The sequence below is a fragment of the Aotus nancymaae genome, unplaced genomic scaffold (assembly GCF_030222135.1).
Source record: "Aotus nancymaae isolate 86718 unplaced genomic scaffold, 86718_ANA_hifiasm-v0.15.2.pri h1tg000014l, whole genome shotgun sequence".
In the NCBI taxonomy this organism is placed as follows: domain Eukaryota; kingdom Metazoa; phylum Chordata; class Mammalia; order Primates; family Aotidae; genus Aotus; species Aotus nancymaae.
Genome location: NW_026988425.1, coordinates 60,344,996 through 60,364,858, shown reverse-complemented (window position 1 = coordinate 60,364,858; position 19,863 = coordinate 60,344,996). Strand labels below are relative to the sequence as shown.

Here is a 19,863-nt window from a genome sequence, read left to right as displayed (position 1 = left end):
TTTGACCTCCTATGCGAACATGCATATAGACGGACTCAAATTTTTCATCACTGTGTATGTCCACAAATGACCACAAAAGCACTGCAACTGTTGATTTGGGGATTTAAAAAAAATTTTTACCTACTAAGTGAATTCACAAATACAGAATTCAAGAGCTTTCAAGAAAAAAAAAGACACTCTTCATTTCCACTTATGCTATTAGAGAACATAATGACCATTAATGACTGACTATATATACAAATACAGTATGGAACTACTAATATTTAACAACTGTTAAATAATAGCACTTCCTAAAGGTGAAAACACAAGTTTATGAAATCAACACCACTTATCATCACAGCAGCCAATCTGATCTTTCTAAAACATGTCAAATCATGTCATATCCCTGCTTAAAACCCATCAATGGTTTCTAATTACCTTAAGAATAAAATTCAAACCGCTTTACATGGTCTAAAAAGCCCTACCACAATCTGTGTCCTATCTATCCCCTCCAATCTCAAACACTCATGATCCTCACTATACTTCAACCATACTGACTACCATTCTGTTCCTTTACACCTAAGTTCAATTAAAATACACTTCCCCCAAAAAATAAGAATGCAGGTCTTTAGCATAGCAATGTAATGTAAAACTACAAATCTGTAATTTTGCACTTCATAGTTTCAGAAACCACTTTTACAATCTAGATAAATTAACCATAAACACATAGCTCATTTATTAGTTCACTCCCTATCCCCATCATTAAGCTGGATTCAACTTCCAATTTAGGCAAGCGTTATATTTTGTTTTAGGTTAGTTTTTGAAGAAAAATGGCACTTCTTTTAAAATAAATATGGTCAGAATTTTTTAAACAAAAACCAGGAGCCAGTAATAGTAATATCTTCTTTTTAATCCCACTTGGACATCACAAAGGAGGCATTAATAAGTTATGACTTAATTCTGCATAGCTAACAGAAAAACATTTTTGCCATGTTTTCACCTTGTTATATTTTCTCAGTATCAGACAAAGGCTTCTCTGAGATACTTTTTCCCATTACCAAAGTTGTGGATCATTCCATGTATTTTAAAGAGATTTAGGCCTCATTAACTGAGAAATAGTTACCTAGATCCTCCACGTTATCTAAAATACTGAGTTTTAATAACTGATTTTCTTTTTCTTTTTTTTTTTTGAGATGGAGTTTCGCTCGTTACCCAGGCTGGAGTGCAATGGCGCGATCTCGGCTCACTGCAACCTCCGCCTCCTGGGTTCAGGCAATTCTCCTGCCTCAGCCTCCTGAATAGCTGGGATTACAGGCACGCACCACCATGCCCAGCTAATTTTTTGTATTTTTAGTAGAGACGGGGTTTCACCATGTTGACCAGGATTGTCTCGATCTCTTGACCTCGTGATCCACCCGCCTCCGCCTCCCAAAGTGCTGGGATTACAGGCGTGAGCCACCGCACCCGGCTAATAACTGATTTTCTAATGAATAATAGAGTTCTCAAATTTAAATGAATCCCTACTTCAGGAGTAAATCCAAAACGCAGTTGAAGTCAATGATAAAGTGGAAAAAACTTTAAGTAATGATTTCAAATCCTCTCCATTAAAAAAAAAAATCCAAATGCAAATAATTTTCCAAGCTCTCTATTCAACTGGTCACAGTTTAATGTTCACCTCTTTCTTAAGAGGGCTTATAGTACTTACGGTAGTCAAAGGATTTGGGGTTGGTATTGGAAGTAATCCTGCACCAGGCATCAGACTTGTCATGGTTGGAGCAGGAGCCAATAAAGAGAGGGCTTTGGATTCCTCTGGGATTTTACCTGCAGAGGCAAGTTCCAAACATTACAGAAAGCAGAAACACCACACAAACTTTACACTACGATTTTACAATTACCCTTGCAGTTAAAAAATAATAATAATAAATGAATCTATCTATCAGATCCATATAAAGAAATAAATAAGAACTTAAGTCTTTCCTTTTATCCTGCTCTACTAGGAAAAATAAAAGTGAGCAAAACTTCAAATATTAACAATCTCATTAATGGAACATTATTTTAAAAATTGAATAATGTAGACAATTATTTAACACTTTGAGCTATGGGTCACCTGTACTGGAAACTTAATGTTCATGAACCAAACGATATCAAGCATGGACGCTTTCCCAGGACGGTGTTTTCGCGGTGATCGAAAGTTGTGTTACACATGACAACCGTTCGTGTTGGCTGCATCACTAATAGCACACAGAACATCAGATACAGAAAAGAAGAACATTTTTTAAAGTTTAATCCCCAGAAATGGCAAATAACCAAATTAGTCAAAAAAAAAAAAAGAAAAAACAAATATGTGCGAATTGAAATTTGTTTCTTAATGAGTGTCCCTATTCTGTTACTGACACTACCTATTTGTGATGCAAACAAATTCTGATAACCCTCCAATAGATTCCATTTAATTTCAAATAGAAAACAAAAACTTACTTCACGTAATCAACTTTAATGTAAAAGGAAGCCTACATCCATACAGCTAATAAGGCATCTCACCAACATCAGCGATGCCTAATGAGGAATTTGGTTCCAAAAAATATGCCTTGGGAAACTGCTAAAAAATTTTTTAGGGGAAAAAAAAGTTCCCTTTTTCAGAAAACTTCTTAAAGTACTAACTTTTAGAACCAATTTATGTATACTTATCTAAAGGGGGAGGTGAATGCTTTAAAGCTTGCTTATAAACATTTTAACTGCCTAATAACAAGAGTAGCACTAAAATAATCTAATAACACTAAGAAGGAAAAAAAAACCCTACAACCTAAAAAAATGAAAAACTTACTCTGAAATAAGTACGATTTGTCATATTCATTGCTGAATTCTAATCAATTACTTCTGATAAGGACTGCAACTTTCACGTTATTTTTCCTTATCTTCTTAGGCAAAAAAAATATATATATCTTAAATAGTTGACTACATGTGGATATATTTAGAATACTCATGTGCTAGCTGGTGAAGCATTTCCATTATTAATTCTCCAAAAGTGTTTTAAAAGACAATGCACAAAATCATGCTAAACTGAAATATAGCATATGCAGTAAACTTCCACAAGCACCATGCCTGTTTTCAGTTGTAAAAATTTATATGAACAACTAGATGTGTAAAGTAAATCCCTAAACAATAGTATCTGGATATATCTCTAAACATGGATGGAACTCAATTCGGAATTGAAAACTTGATTTAAATAATGGCTATGCCTTATTTATTAGGAAGCAAATAAAAATTACATTTTAATTAGTTTTAGCAAATGCCTACTACTTTTCTAACTTTACAGCATCTAAGTTTATATTACTTTACTAATTTCAAAACCAAAGTTATTTTATTATTTCAATATAAATTCTGGAGAACAGATTTCTTAACATGCATAAACAAAAGGCAAGCAGGCCTTATTGAAAACGTCAAATAACAATCTGTTTTATATGTATTAGTTATTGGTATTAACACATGTATTTATATATAACATATATATTATACTACTTATATTGATTCCACCTGTTTTTTGTTATAAATTTTCTGTTATAAATTATCTTAAAAGGTTTGTAAAACCTGAACATTGTTGGCGAGGTTTTGAGATAAACTCCATCTTCACTACCTTAATATATGCACCTAAAAAAACTAACAGTTCTAATCTAGTAATGCTCCAAATTTAATATTACTTGTCCATTAATAAGCAAAACTTCCCATTGAAGACAGGGTAGAAAGGCTACACAAACAAAAAGAATATTCAATACCAGTCAAAAGTTGATTACTTAGTATTATGAAATCTTTCACTTTTGGCTTAAAGTATCAATAGGTTGTCAGACTCTCTCACTGCCTTTCACAAGAGTAATAAACTACTATAAATGTATAACTCCACTGTAAGCACATTTTTAAACAAATTAACTGTTAATTACCATTCTAATTATTCTATATACTTATTCTAATTACCTAATGGTAATGGTGAAAGTACTTTAAAGCTCCATCACTTAATTTCCAATATAGAATTCTACCAAATTTACCCTCCAAATAACAGAGTTTATAAAAGTATAAAACAAATAAGCATTTACCATTTTTCCCAAACTATACTCCTCAAAGTCACTGAGGAAAACATCTCTCACAGTATTGAAGTATTAGTCCTAATCTCAGAATCCATTTAGAAGCTAGTAACTTCCAAAGAATATTCAACAAAAAAATTCACGCTAACAAAAACACACATGCAAATAAGTAAGTTTCTCAAATATCCATTCCCCACATAGGCAATACAGTCTTCGTTAAGTCAAGGAAATAAGTTATATAATAAATAACCATCACAAAAATAAAAGGTTCTTCTCTACTCCCAGATTGTTATATTTACTTATTTTCCTTGATGATTTTGTATGCATAAAATTGCAGGGGGAAGGACAAAAATTAGGAGCTATCAGTTTTTATGAGAGATGTAGACTAGGGGAAAAAAAAAAAACTAGAAAAATGTTGTGCTGAGATCAGAAAGTGTTCCTGAGATACTTAGCAGTGTTTTTAATGTTTAAAGAACAAAATGTACCTTATCAGTCCATACACAGGAATTAGGACTCACACTGAGCTTCACAACACTGTATCCTAATTTACTACAAGAAAATTTGCTTTATCTTAAGGTTGAACTCTGCTAATCATCTCCCAATATAATTTGCAACACGTTATGAACCCTTAATGAAATACCATTTACAAAGAACTGGAAAACCAGCTCACAAGTTAAAGTGAAAGAGATTTAACAAAACAAAAACAAAAACAAAAACAAAAAAAGGGACAAAATAAAGAAAAAGAAATGAAATTAAAGTAAAACAATAAAAAACAGAGACAGGGCGTCCATCTTCTGCGGTTCAGACTCCGATCTCATTTCCCCAATGAAGGTTTCACTTGACGGCAGGTTTAGTGGCATGGCAAACAATGCCTAACTCAGGCAAGTGTAACAGGTCTGCCTTGGCCAGTCTAGTCATCTAATAATGCACAAATATCACATAGAGAAAACATACAAAACCAAATTAATAGTCAAAATCCATCTACCAGAAAATGTGGACATAAAGTTATGACTGATGATTAGGCTGACACCCTTGTTATGTTTGACCTTATCTTTTTCTACGTGTTAACATTTATAAAAAGAAATCTGAAATGCACGCAACAACAAAAAGAGGTCATATCTGGACAAGTATAATGAAAGCATATTTTATTTTGAAATGGCATGTTTTATTAACAAAGGCTAATGCTTAATATGCATGAAATTGTTACACATCAAATGTTACTTTTACAGCTCAGGATATTCTCACATTACTGTCTGTACTAAAAAACAGCAATTCGAAGAAACTGAAAAAACTTAAATTTTTTTCTATGGTATTTCTCACTTATGTGATGATGCTGTTTGTTCAACATCAAGGAAAGGATGTAGCCAGTGAGGTCAACAGAACACTGCTTGCTTACAGCAACATAGCATATCTTCCTCTTACAGAACTTACTCCACTGGAATACTTTTCTTTGGTTATTTCACACTCACTCTGCTATCTTTTTTAGTACAATAATGCACTATTTCTCTGCTTGTAGTGTATAATCCGACTTTTAACAGCTCACTGTGAAATTCTCCAGGTTCCATAAATTCATCTCTGCTGTATTTAATACAACTAATGAAAAATGTGTATCTGAATGTTTTACCAATACCAATTGTAGGTTAGTGTTTTAAAATCTTTACTTACTTATAACTAAACTCCAATAAAAGTATGCTTAACTTTTCATGTTCAAAAACAGTAAAACTGTCCAAGTTGTAATATTAAAAATATTAAACAGGTATATCTGAATGTGCATTTATTCATCTCTATCAAGTAAAATAAACAATAAAAGGGACAGCTACATGCCCATAATCTTGAACATTTATAACAAACCACAGTAGGACTTCTCAGATATATGAAAGATTCTATGGGAATATAGCAGGTCCCAATCAAGCAAAACTGATAAAATTCTTCCTTCCAATTCAGTAACATGCTAATAACATAATAAAAGATCCTGTGTTACTGGTGGTATTAATTTTCTGATATAATTAATATTCTAGTTTAATCAACCTTTACCTGATTTTTTTTTCCCCCATGCAGTTTCTCAGTATGAAATTTCACTACAAAGTATGTAGAACGAAACCATTAACCAGCTCCTTTCCCACCTTACCAATTTGGGGCTCACTGCAGCCTTACAGATCAGCAGATAAGGATATATTTAGCCAATAATTAACTTTAATCCATTTTTATCTTTCCTACCCACTCTAACCCCCAAGCATGGGAAAGACACTTCCAAATTTATCTGAAAAATATTGAGAATTTCCTATTCTGGGACTTCAAAAATACCAGCTTAGTACTCACTGTATTAGACTGTAATGTTTTTGACATCCCAGAGCAGGCATTCTGAAATAAACATAAAACCTCAAAAGTGCTGCAAACTGCTTATTATATATTGTTATTTTAATGTTAGCCTGACCACTAAAAGAGGTTTTAAAAATTACATATGAAAGCCCATCAAATTGTTTCCCATAAACTTTTATGTTTAAAACAGTTCAGTTACAATAATCCACCCAAGAAAATCTACTTAAAGACATTTTAATTTATAATAACCCAGTTCTAAACTCCTGTACATATGCTAGTCAGTGCTCTAAATAAAAAGTTAATTACACACCAGAAGTGTCAAAATTCAGCACAGTCTATTATACGTGAGTGGCTCTGTAAATAGAAGTTACTAAAAAATATTAGTAATAATTAGTTCTTAAAGCAGTTAAGTCATAAAATTTAATGGATACTATAAGGCCTTCATTCCAATTTTCAACAACTACCTCCTTGATGGAGGCTTTGGAAAATTGCTTTCCTCTTTTTTCTCGTACCCCTCTTGCCCCTTTTTGAGGCCAATAAAAGAAAAAAAAAATTCCAGTTGCATAGCAAACAATTACACTGAATATAAAATAATGATCTCATAATAACAATTAAGGTAAATTACCTTAAGAGTATACTTAAAAGTATAAATTACAAATATTTTTCTTATAAATACCACTTAATCCCAATTTGCCAAAATGTGTACACTGTTTTCATTTGTAACAGTATTAATACTGAACACACAAGGTAAATGCTTTTTTATGCATTTAAAATAATTTCCCATTATCAACTTTTTTTTAATTTCAGAAAGCTTTCTCTACAATCTGCAAATTGACTACAGAAAGCCAAAGCAAACCAGAAGCCAATTTATGAATGTTAAGTTGTAAAGTCTCAAATGTATGTAACTCATAAATTAACCAATTTAATATTACTACTAGGTAAAAATGTTTACCTTCTCCAAATTTCATTCTTACTTTCACACATACACCAGAGTATTGTCTACTTGCCAATTTCTAGGAAAGCTAAAGGCAATAACAGACAGGACAGAAATTAAAATAACAGGAAAAAAAAGTCAGATACCAACCTTCTGCACAAGGAACAACTATCAGAGCTCTGTCAATAAAAACCGTGTTAGTTAGATGCTGGGCCACGCCAACACTTGATGGATCACGAAACTTAACATAACATACTTTGGAGGAAAAAGCAAGAGGTGCGTTGCTGCAAGATAAAAAGAAAAACAATTGGACTAATAAACATTTGCTTGGTCTTATCATTTTCACTTAAAATTTCTTTCTTCATCTTTACATAATCTTACAAAATTAAGACTTAAAAATTTTTTGTTGTTAAGAATCATTAACACATAAAATAGTGAAACTTAATTAATGGTGATTTGTCTGCCAAGACAGAAGGCAATCTACGCAGACCTACTGCCTTACTTGTCAAACTTGGAACTCAATCGATCCTTAATCCAAGTGAAATGTTAAAAAAAAAAAAAAAAAAAAGCTGCCGGGCGCGGTGGCTCACGCCTGTAATCCCAGCACTTTGGGAGGCCGAGGCGGGTGGATCACGAGGTCAAGAGATCGAGACCATCCTGGTCAACATGGTGAAACCCCGTCTCTACTAAAAATACAAAAAATTAGCTGGGCACAGTGGCACGTGCCTGTAATCCCAGCTACTCAGGAGGCTGAGGCAGGAGAATTGCCTGAACCCAGGAGGCAGAGGTTGCGGTGAGCCGAGATCGCGCCATTGCACTCCAGCCTGGGTAACAAGAGCGAAACTCGTCTCAAAAAAAAAAAAAAAAAGCTAATTTAACCCAAAAATGTTCAAAAAGTGTATCAAATGTAGGCAAAAATCCATTTATAAAAGCTCCAATCCTCAAGATTTCAAATTTTATCGTCATTCCAACTCTTCCTAAATGTTATTCCCAAGCCTCAAGATTTCAAATTTTATCATCATTCCAATTCTTCCTAAATGTGATTCCCAAGCGTTTACATCACTAAAAAAACTTCACAACAGTCTTAGAAACAATCAGGTAATATGGAATTTAAATTAACGTCTTTTGCATACACCAGAATGCTTCAAGATAGATAGTGATATGATTTTCCAGACAAAAAGTTTTACAAACAGAATCTTATATGTTTTATAGGCACAACAGCATAGACTCAACTGGTCCTACTTGATTCAGTTCAATCCAGGCAGGGCTGTAGTAAAAATGAACCAGACATAACACAAATGAAAGGAATTTTTCCTAACATGAATACATCCAGTTAGATTCGAAAATATACTATCTTCATGGACAATCATTTTGTCAGCCTATCCTTAATTACTTTTCATTAAAATCTCTAATTGTCTTTAGCAGGAAAAAAAAGATCCAAACTAAGTATATACGTAATCTATAACAGATTTTTTGTTAAAATCTATTTAAAACATTTAAGATTTTTCGCACTAAAAAAACAGCGATTACTTGAAAAATATATGACTTAATAGTAACGTACTTTCATTCACAAAACAGGAAAGAAAATTGATTACAATTTCGGAACTAGTAAATGGCTAGTCATCTAATTCTAAACTTCAACTGTAATCACTGAACTAATCAAGAATCTTTAAACCATTTTGATGTACTATTATTAAATTAGCAATTCCACAAACACTTGTTTTTAAAATTAAAAAATCCAGATTTCTCTGTAATTCTTCACGTTCAGGAACAAAATCCATCTTTAAATAATGTAGAATAATCACATTAATAATGGTTAAATGTATATATTTATGCTGTTAACCAAACACTGTGTTAAAATGTACTTGCATTTAGAACTTGAAACTACTTACATTATTAACACAACTAGTAAGCCTAATTAAACTTGGAAAAAAAAAACGCCTGTTAGCATCCAACTCGCTCTTGCCTAAGGCCATCCCATTCAGGATTCACACCAGCCCTCACCAAAAATCCTTCCTTACCCAACCCAACACCTAAGTCAAACCACTTTGTATACTGACACTGAGGTAAACATATGCACACCCAGACTTAACTCACCACCTTTACATGACCAAATCGCCAATTAAGGCCTCTTGTGAACGCTAGACTCCCAGATCCAAGTGTCTGCTGGAATATTATACCTTGATAGTCACTAAATAAGTCCAAAACACATTTCATCATCCTCCTTACTTACCAGGCTTGCCCTCTGTCTCCTACATTCCATATCTCAGTAAAAGATACCATCATATTACCCAAGTCTGAAAACTAGGAGTCACTAGTGTGACCGTCCTAAGTGTTGCCCACCAACTACTTCCAAAGCTCTTTCTGGGTACACAATGAAATTCCATTTTTCTGTTCCTTTAAGTTAGGTGTGGCCATGTAACCTGCTTTGGTCAATTAAATATGAGCAGAACTGACATGTGTCACTATTCTAAAGAAGCTTTAAGGACCACTGTTTGGCTCTTTTCCTCTGCTACAATGACTGGCAACATTCAAAAGATGGTTGGCTAACTCATCAGCTTCATTCCAGAGTCAATAACCACAATGAGTAAAGTTCCCACCCCCAGGAATTTAGTCTAAAACATACTATTCCATCAGCCAGCCACGGTGGCTCATGCCTGTAATCCCAGAACTATGTGAGGTAGAGGCAGGCGGATCACCTGACATCAGGAGTTCGAGACAAGCCTGGCCAACATAGTGAAACCCCATCTCTACTAAAAATACAAAAATCAGCCAGGTATGGTGGCACACGCCTGTAATCCCAGCTACTTGGGAGGCTGAGGCACAAGAATCACTTGAAACTGGGAGGCAGAGGTTACAGTGAGCAGAGATCACACCACTGAACTCCAGCCTGGGCAACAGAGTGAGACTGTGTCTCAAGAAAGAAAAAAAAAACCTGTCAAACTACAAAGATTTGAAGTTGTTTCCAAAACTCTGACTTATTGTCACTGATAAATTATCCTTGACCTTTCTGTCCCCCTCATCCAATTGGTCAATAAATCCTGCTTAGAGTATCTTCTAAGTATTTGCCACATTAATTTTTTCATCATTCTCATATCAATGCCTTAATTCAGGCCCTCATCATTTCTCATGTGGATTACTAAACAGCTCTTAACAAGTCAGACAGCACCCAACCTGAAATCGTTATTAATGGTCTTCCACCAAAGCTTCCACAATGATCTTTCTTAATGCTAAATCTCATGTATCACTCTACATATTAAATTTCCTTTAAAGTACTATTCTGTTCTTGCCTCATCACGTAAACGTACCCAAAAATTTTACCTGTGGTTCCCACAACACATCACAAACATCTGGGTCTTCACATATGCTGTTCCATTTGGTTATGATGTCCTCTCTAACTCCCATTTTGAATGCTAATTCCACTTTTCTTCAAGGCTCAAATTTCCAAGTCTTCTGGTAAACCATCTTAAGATACCACAGTGTTAGGTACACCCTCCTACATGTGCTACCAAGACATTCTATATTGCTTCAGCACAGGCCTTATCGCATGTGAAACCCTCAACAGATCCCATAAGCTTCCCTAGCCACAACTGATTAGTCACCAGTCCCAAGGGCCCATTTCCCTAGCTGACTAGCAACCTATAATTTGGGAAGTCAGGCTTAACCAAATGGGCTAGAACAATCAGTCAGGTTCTCTCTCTTGGACTGGAAGATGACTTACAGTTAGCTGTAAGCCAGATAATGACTACAGAATAGATATGCAAAGAAAGTAGACAGAAACAAACTGAACTGATAGTAAATACTGGAGAGAAAGAAGCAGATAGTCACCTCGATTGCTGATATCCTTCCGGTTCCCAGTCCTAGTTCCCATGAGGCCTGGCTGTACTACCATCTTTATTTTTGAATGTAGTGAAATCTTTCTTTTTAATATTAATATCTCTTCTTGAGCTACACTGGGTAACACTGTTTTTGTCATGGTAACCAAAAACAATCTGTGATTATAATAACCTACTAAAGCCCTAGCAATTGCAACAGGAATAACTCTTTTGCCTCTGAAATCTTCAAGAGCCTGACAAATACGCTGAAGCAACATTTCCAAAATTGACAGATGCATTTGTGAAAGAATGTAAACCTAAGTAAGCACCACTGAAAACTAAAACCGTATTTCCAAATACCACTAGCTGAAATCTACTTCATTTCAAATTTAAAACATCCACAGGAATAGGAATTCTGATTCTGGTTTGTCACACAACCACATGTGAAGACATGCCACCAAGATTTCAGAAGCCTGGGAACTGGTTAAAAAAATGTTGGTCTGTTCTGAAAAGCATTATCATGGAAGTATGGATACTAGGTATGGCCACTCCACTGATTTAAGCAATTTCTTTTCTTTTCTTTTTTGACACAGGGCCTCACACTGTCACCCAAGCTGGAGCGCGACGTCACGATCTCGACTCACTGCAACCTCTGCCTCCTGTGTTCACGCAATTCTCCTGCCTCAGCCTCCCAAGTAGCTGGGATTACAGGTGTACACCACCACGCCCAGCTAATTTTTTGGATTTTTAATAGAGACAGTTTCACTATGTTGGCCAGACTGGTCTTGAACTCATGACCTCATGATCCACCCGCCTTGGCCTCCCAGACTGCTGGGATTAAAGGTGTGAGCCACTGCGCCTGGCCAATTTTCTTAATCTGCATTTCCAATTACCTTCCTTAAAATAAAGATCAACTTACATTTACTTTATACAAATGCAAATATTTGAAATTTTGAAGAGAGGTAACACTATTGTATTTTGACCATTATAAACTAAAATTATTAGAGTGGCAAGCCAACATAGATAGCTCAGCAAACAAATGTGTACTTGTTTGCACCCAGGAGTCTAAGACCAGCCTGGGCAACAGAGCAAGATCTTGGCGGGGAAAAGATAAAAGGTGATGACATATTCCATTTGGTCTTAACGTATGCACCTACAGAAACTGGCAGGCTGGTACAGTGGCTCACATCTGTCATCCCAGCACTTTGGGAGGTCAAAGCAGACAGACAACTTAAGCCCAGGAGTTTGAGTCCAGCCTATGCAACACGGTGAATGCCCATCTCTACTAAATAAATAAAATTTAAAAAATAAATTTAAAAAAAGAAAGCAGTACCCAAATTTAGCAGATTTTAGTTTGACCTCATTTGTTGACTTAAGTTTTGGTTTTTTAAAGTACAAAAATCAATTTTAAAAAAATTAAAACTTCTCACTGGGTAGTAAATGCGGAAACCAAAGAACCAACTTTCTGAGCATCAATTAAATTTATGGGCCCTAACTGGTTATGTTGTCTTTTATTAAACATAATGATAGAATTATACAATATTTTTAAAAACCAATGAGGTAATAATGTGTCCAATATTTTATTAGTACATTAATATACATCCTTTAGAGGACCTATCAAAAAAGATGAAAGCCAAAATATGAGCAAAGCATACAGTATCATGTACAAAAATATTACCTGGTGCATAATAATGCACAGAGCTTATAATATAACAGAGTTTCTCCACTGTTAATAATATAACAGGGTTTCTCCACTAGGCTTCAGTGACCCTATGGCTAGCGCAATTCCTCCTGTTTAAGACTTTCTTAGGACTCGTTAACGTTTACTCAATAAAGGCCAACAGGCCCTCCAATCATTGATAACAATCAAAAATACACACCTCCCAATGTTTCTAGCTAAAATCCACTAATTTGTAATACAAAGAAAAGCAATCAAAATATCCAATAGAATTTCAAAAACACAATACACTCAGAAATTACTAATCTTTAAATATTACTATAAATAAAACAGCAATATAGAAAATGCTTATGACAAATTAAGTGAAAAAAGTTTAAAATCACAGTGTGTGATTCCTTTGATTACGCTATTACAATAAATGCATGTGAAAATGACTGCAGAGAAATACATAGAAATGGAGAGAAGCTTTGACAGGTGAGATCACAAGTGCTGTTTCCTTTTCTCTATTTTCTGTAAAATGGCTATAGTGGTTATGCTAATTTTTAACTAAATAAACTTAAATAAGTAGTTGACACATTTTTCCATTCTTTCTTAGAACTTTTGAAGACCATGAAGGAAATCAGCAAACCAAAAAACTCAACACAGGAAAAATGTCTAGTGTGACAAATCAGGATAGCCTTACCAATTTCAGGGTTTAGTTACTAGGGGGACACGGGGAGCTTATAGGGTGCAGATAATCCTGATCTGTGTGCTGGTTACAGAGGTATGTTTACTTTGTAAAGATTCACCAACCTGCGCTTATGATCTGTGCATTTTTCTGTAGGTATATTAAACCTCAATGAAAAATTTACTGAAAAAACAACAAGGATTTCTTACTTGTGTAAGAATGTTTTTGCAAGCTATGAGATTGATTTATTGTACAAAAAGTTAACAGTAATTCTACATATTTATCAACTGGCAGCACAAAAAAAGGATGACAAATTACAAATAAGAATTTTTTTTTTTTTTTTTTTGAGACAGAGTTTCGTTCTTGTTACCCAGGCTGGAGTGCAATGGCGCGATCTCGGCTCACCGCAACCTCTGCCTCCTGGGTTCAGGCAATTCTCCTGCCTCAGCCTCCCGAGTAGCTGGGATTACAGGCACGCGCCACTATGCCCAGCTAATTTTTTGTATGTTTAGTAGAGACGGGGTTTCACCATGTTGACCAGGATGGTCTCGATCTCTTGACCTCGTGATCCACCCGCCTCGGCCTCCCAAAGTGCTGGGATTACAGGCGTGAGCCACCGCGCCCGGTCACAAATAAGAATTCTTAATGCTTACAGAGAATGTTCACAAGAATTCCTTAACCTTAAAAAATTCTTAATGTTTAAAAAATAAAGACGAAAACCACTTCATCATGCCAAAAGAATTAAATTTAAAATCTGAATTTTCCTATTAGCAATGGAAGTCATTTTTTTTTAAGAGATGGGGTCTCACTATGTTACTTAGGTTGCAATCAAACTTCTGGGCTCAAGCTATTCTCCCACCTCTGCCTCCTGAGTAGCTGGGACTATAGGTGTATACCACTACACCTGGCTCAATCATAAAATTTTAATGAGAAACCACTTTCACATTCTATTGAAGAAATATATTTCCAGTTTTAAAACGATTAACTTTCTACTCAGCTTCTAAAGATGTCATAAAATAATTCATGTGACACTGCAAAACAATATATTTTCAATACAACTACCACTATTGCATTTTTATCCATTTCGGCCCAAATTTGCAAACACATCTTTTAATTTAAGGACCAGGCAACGACAACTTCATCATGAAGCAGAAAACTTGTGAATAAAGCATGTCAATATTGCTGCAAAACAAGAATGAGGGACCTAGTATTGCACTGAGGGAAAAACTAAGGATTTTGCCTAGCTTATATATGTTGAATCTATGCAACAATTTTGCTTAATGTGTTAGTTTGTGACACACTCCATCTTAATCTTCCATATGTTTAAGTACCCTTTATTCTCTCTGACTTTTAAACTCCAAGTAATAACACCTGATTTCAAAAAGGTACCCCATTATTTTAGTTAATAACTGGCCAGATGTTGTCACCCAAACCCAAGTTTCAACCAATAAATGATATTATGTTGGTAATGAACATTCTGGGGCTGGGTGCGGTGATTCACGCCTGTAATCCCAGCACAGCACTCTGGGAGGCCGAGGCGGGCAGATCACGACGTCACGCGTTCGAGACCAGCCTGGTCAACATAGCGAAACCCTGTCTCTTACTAAAAATACAAAAATTAGCTGGGTGGGCCGGGCGCGGTGGCTCATGCCTGTAATCCCAGCACTTTGGGAGGCCGAGGCGGACGGATCACGAGGTCAAGAGATAGAGGCCATCCTGGCCAACATGGTGAAACCCTGTCTCTACTTAAAATACAAAAATTAGCCGGGCGTGGTGGCATGCGCCTGTGGTCCCAGCTACTCCGGAGGCTGAGGCGGAAGAACTGCTTGAACTCAGGAGGCGGAGGTTGCAGTGAGCCAAAATTGTGCCATTGCACTCCAGCCTGGCGACAGAGCAAGACTCCGTCTCAAAAAAAAAAAATTAGCTAGGCGTAGTGGTGCGCACCTGTAATCCCAACTACTTAGGAGGCTGAGGCCGGAGATCGCTTGAACCCGGGAAGCAGAGGCTGCAGTGAGCCGAGATAGCGCCACTGCACTCCAGCCTGGGTGACAGAGCAAGACTCCGTCTCAAAAAAAAAAAAAAAAAAAAAAAAAAATCTGTAATATATTTCTTCTACCTATGAGATACCTTATTACCACAGCCTTGAAAGCAAGATTTACAAAGGTTCATGTACAAAGTATTTTACTGATTCCAATGCTTGCAGGATACGGCACTCTCCCAAATACTTCTCAATTATTAAGAAATGTTCTGAGAACTTAAATTGAGATGGCTGAAAGCATTTCCAAAAGTTAAAATAATAAAATATAATGCCATGGTTAATCAATCAAAATGTATGTGTGTGCACTTACGCAGTATTCTCATCAAAAATGTATACCCGAATCTCGTCATGAAGATATAAAGATACATAGAAATATATATATGCATTTATTTCTGTATCTCATCTACATAAACTCAGATTATGGGTCATTCTACAAGACAAAATGAACTACAAAACAAAATGTTAATGTCACGAAAGACTAAAATATTTAAAAGGTGACAGGATAGTGTTCTAGATTAAAAGATAGCTATTAATATATGCATTACTTGGAGTATTCAAGGAAGTCTAAGTATATACTAGATCAAAAGACGACAAAAAAACATTATTAGAATAACTGGGGAAATGTTAATAATCAACTGTAGCCAAAAATAGACAAATGCTCGTGAAGGGAACATGGGTGTTCAATGTTTTACTCTTTCAACTTTCCTGTATGCACGAAATATTCCAAAACAAAAAGCAGACAAGAAAAACTTAAAAAGTAAATTTTAAATATTCACACACAACTTTTATATGTTATAGCACTGCTATAACTTACAGACAGAAAACTAAGTCTAAATGCATCGCTACGAAATAAACCAAAATTTTTTTAAAAAGAAATAAATCTTGGGCAACAACTACCCTTTCTCTCAAAGGATTTTGAAATAATGAACAAAAAACGGAAGATCTTAATACTGTAAGATCTACTATTTAAAAAAAAAAAAAAAAAGGTTTACCGGTGCAAGAATGTGAATAACCTGCAAAACCCTTGCGAGTTTTGTGAATAGATAATATCGTACGAGGGAAATTTTACCATTCCAAAACACACTATCTGGGAAGTGGCTGCGAGCTGTGAATGCCAGCCAAGATCAGGACTTCAATAAAAGCACACGGCAAGGAATAATCCTACACCGACTCACACTTTTTCTGAAAGGTTTGGGGCAGTGTGACCTTTCAGGAGGAAAATTTAATCTGTTGCCAAAAGGGCGAACAGACATGATCTTTGGGAACATGGATGGCCTCGGTTAGATAAACCAAAATGCTAAGTTTGTGCGACCGTCCTGGAGAACAAATACAGCCCCAGTTCCATCTTGTCATCAGCAGCAGGCTTTCTCATCAGCAAAACGGCCTGACACCAAGGCCTTAAAAACTGGACAGTGGCTCAGGCGCGGTCTCCGCGATTTTCAAGAGTGAAAAAACGTTGTGAGGCGTTTGCCATGAGGGCTGTTCCGGGCCCACCTGCGGCCATCTTAAGTTCAGGGGTAAAATAAGACGGAGTGGGCACGAATTTGAAAACCCGGCAGCGACCACAAGTCCCATAGGAAAGGAAAGGGCACCACTCTAAATCCTCGGTAAGGGCTCCGTGCAGTAGTTAACCCCACAAATCCGACTAACAAGGCAAGCAGGACGGCGGAGTCCCGGTGCCCTAATCAAATATGGGCACCAAGGTAAGCCCGGGCGATCACGTGACAAGCACCGCGCGCCCGCGTCCGCGCTCTCCCCCACGCCTCAGCTCCCGAGGTCTCTATGGCGCCCGCGCCCCTCCCCCAGCCGAGCTCCAGCACTTACTCCGGGGGGTAGAGCCGCAGCTCCTCGATTTCTCCTAGGAAGGAAAAGAGCGTCCGCATCTGCTCGCTGGTCACCGCCGAGGACAGATTCGTCACCTGAATTACCGACGTGGGGGTGAGGCCGAAGCCTAAGCCCAAACCGAAGCCGGCGCCGGTGTTCATCCCGATCCCGCTGCCGCTGCCTTCCCGCTCCCCAACGTCTACGACGCGTCAGCGACGGAGCCGGGAAAGCTGAGAACGCGCGGGCGCGAGCGCGCTCCCGCTGGCGAATTCACAGCGCCGGGCAGGTCTAGCCGCCCATTTCACAACTCCCCTGCTCCCAGGGCTGCGCGCGCCAGCCGGAAGCGTCGCCCTGGCAACCCGGCCGGTCTCGCGCGGCTCCGGCCGCGGGTTCCCGGGTCCCTGGGGCTATTGCTGCTGCTCTTTTCTCCGCCTAGATTTTTATCGGTGTTTTTGTTTTCCCCCAAAGTCGATGAGAGTCTTGTGCTTCTGTCTACCCGGTTCCTTCCTGTCTCGGACTGTCAGACCAAGCGGCCTGGCTTTCTGGTGCGGGGCTGTAAAGGAGGAATAACTCTTGGGCAACACAGAAAAACACTTGACCAAACTATAGGGCATGTTTATCACATACAGGCACCACCCCAACTCCAACTATTTTTAAAAATTGGCAGGCGTCCTAAGTATGAAAAAACACAATTTTACAAAATGTGTAGGTTCCGATTGAATTAAGAAAAGAGGCAGCAAGATAAAGGCTGTGCAGTCATTTATAACCTGTATTTATTCCCTCGTTCCACAGGTATTGATGTTTTTTGAGTGCTATGTCCCAGGCACTATTAGGCAAGGGCACATAACAGACAGTTACAAACGGTCCACATGGAACTTGCAACCTAATGAGAGGCAAGTAACAATAGGCCAGGACAGCTGCTCCCAAAATCCCCTCCTTAGATCCCTAAGGGTACCCAGACCTTTTCAGTAGGTTGGCAAGGTCAAAATGATTTTCATAATAATATTGAGTTTGTTGACCTTTTTCACTTTGTTGACATTTGCACTGGTGGTGTAAGATTAAACTGCTGACACCTTAGCAGCAATCAAGGCAGTAGCGCCAGTCTGTACTGGTAGTTGCATTTTGTATTCTTCACCTCCACTCACATCATACAACATTTAAGGTTTTAAAATATGCTAGTTTCACTTTTAAAATGTCCTTCGCAAAGGACTAAAAATTATATTAATTTTTTCAAATCCACCCTGGCATACACGTCTTTTAAAGCATATGTGTGAAAGAATGGAAACTACTGCCACTACATGCCCAAGTGAAATGGTTGTCTCTGGAAAAAGCACTAGTGTAATTGTTTGAATTTTCACTGAAAAATACAAAATTTTGTTACACTTGTATCCACCAACTTGAGCTTGACAGCTTTCCAGTACTTAAAGACTTTTTTAGTAAAAGAAACATGATATTAACAATTTATTTTTGGCATATATAATGAAATATGTCAACATTTTTGTGATCTCTACAACTTAGTAGACACCTATTTTTAAATGGCCAATGGGTGTCATTACAAAGGCAAAAAGTTTCTTGCATGTGCAAAATAGACTGATGGATTTCAGTGCTTAATTGATGAGGTTTCAGATTCAGTCTACATAACAAGGCAGGCTAAGAAACTACCACATGTAAGTTTGGTACAGCATCAAAGAATAACATCTAGAACTATCTGGGAAGGCTATAATATAGTTTTCCTTTTTCCAACTCCTTACCTTTATGAGATCAGATTTCCCCCAAGTATTTCAACCAAAACATATCACAACAGATTGAATACACAGAAAACTCATGATCACAAAGAAGGAAACAGCAGACACTGGGGTCTACTTGAGGGTGGAGGGTGGGAGGAGGGAGAAGAGCAGAAAAAATTATTGAGTACTGGGCTTAATACCTGGATGATGATAATCTGTACAACAAACCCCCATGACACAAATTTACCTATGTAACAAACCACGTGTACCCCGGACCTAAAATAAAAGTTAAAAACAAAAAAAGAAAGAATACATAGATAGGATTATCCAGCTGTCTTCTATTAAGCCAGACATTAAAGAGGTTTTAAAAATGTAAAATAATGCCACTCTTCTCATCAATTTTTTGGGAAAATATTTTATCATAAAAATGCATCAGTTTTGCCTTCAGTCTCAGTTTCTAAGGGAAAAAATGCATCATTTATGTTAACATAATGGGCTTATAATTATTGTTAAATGAATTTCAAAATATCAAATTTTTCAGGTTTAATTTCTAATATAGATAGAAATAAAACCATTTTAAAGTCAGTGTAAAGGGGCTGGGCGCAGTGTCTCACACCTGTAATCCCAGCGCTTTGGGAGGCTGAGGCGGGTGGATCACAAGGTCAAGAGATCAAGACCATTCTGGCCAACATGGTGAAACCCCGTCTCTACTAAAAATACAAAAATTAGCTGAGCATGGTGGCGCTTGCCTTTAATCCCAGCTACTCAGGAGGCTGAGGCAGAAGAATTGCTTGAACCCGGGAGGTGGA

General features: G+C 37.0%; 1 protein-coding gene across 3 annotated transcripts in view; it reads right to left on the bottom strand.

The window, feature by feature from the left end:
• Window positions 1-17,566, bottom strand: part of SREK1 (splicing regulatory glutamic acid and lysine rich protein 1) — a 43,131-nt gene extending 25,565 nt beyond the window's left edge. For 2 of the 3 annotated variants that reach the window (XM_012462246.2, XM_012462247.3), the window contains exons 1-3: window positions 17,328-17,566; window positions 7,456-7,589; window positions 1,685-1,800 (exon numbers count right to left, since the gene is read on the bottom strand). In XM_012462246.2, the coding sequence (XP_012317669.1) occupies window positions 1,685-1,800; window positions 7,456-7,589; window positions 17,328-17,488 (411 nt within the window). In that variant the 5' untranslated portion in view covers window positions 17,489-17,566. Of the gene's footprint in view, window positions 1-1,684; window positions 1,801-2,086; window positions 7,350-7,455; window positions 7,590-17,327 lie in introns of those variants that run through there. The other variant, XM_012462248.3, reaches the window with a different exon arrangement.
• Window positions 17,567-19,863: the final 2,297 nt, after the last annotated feature.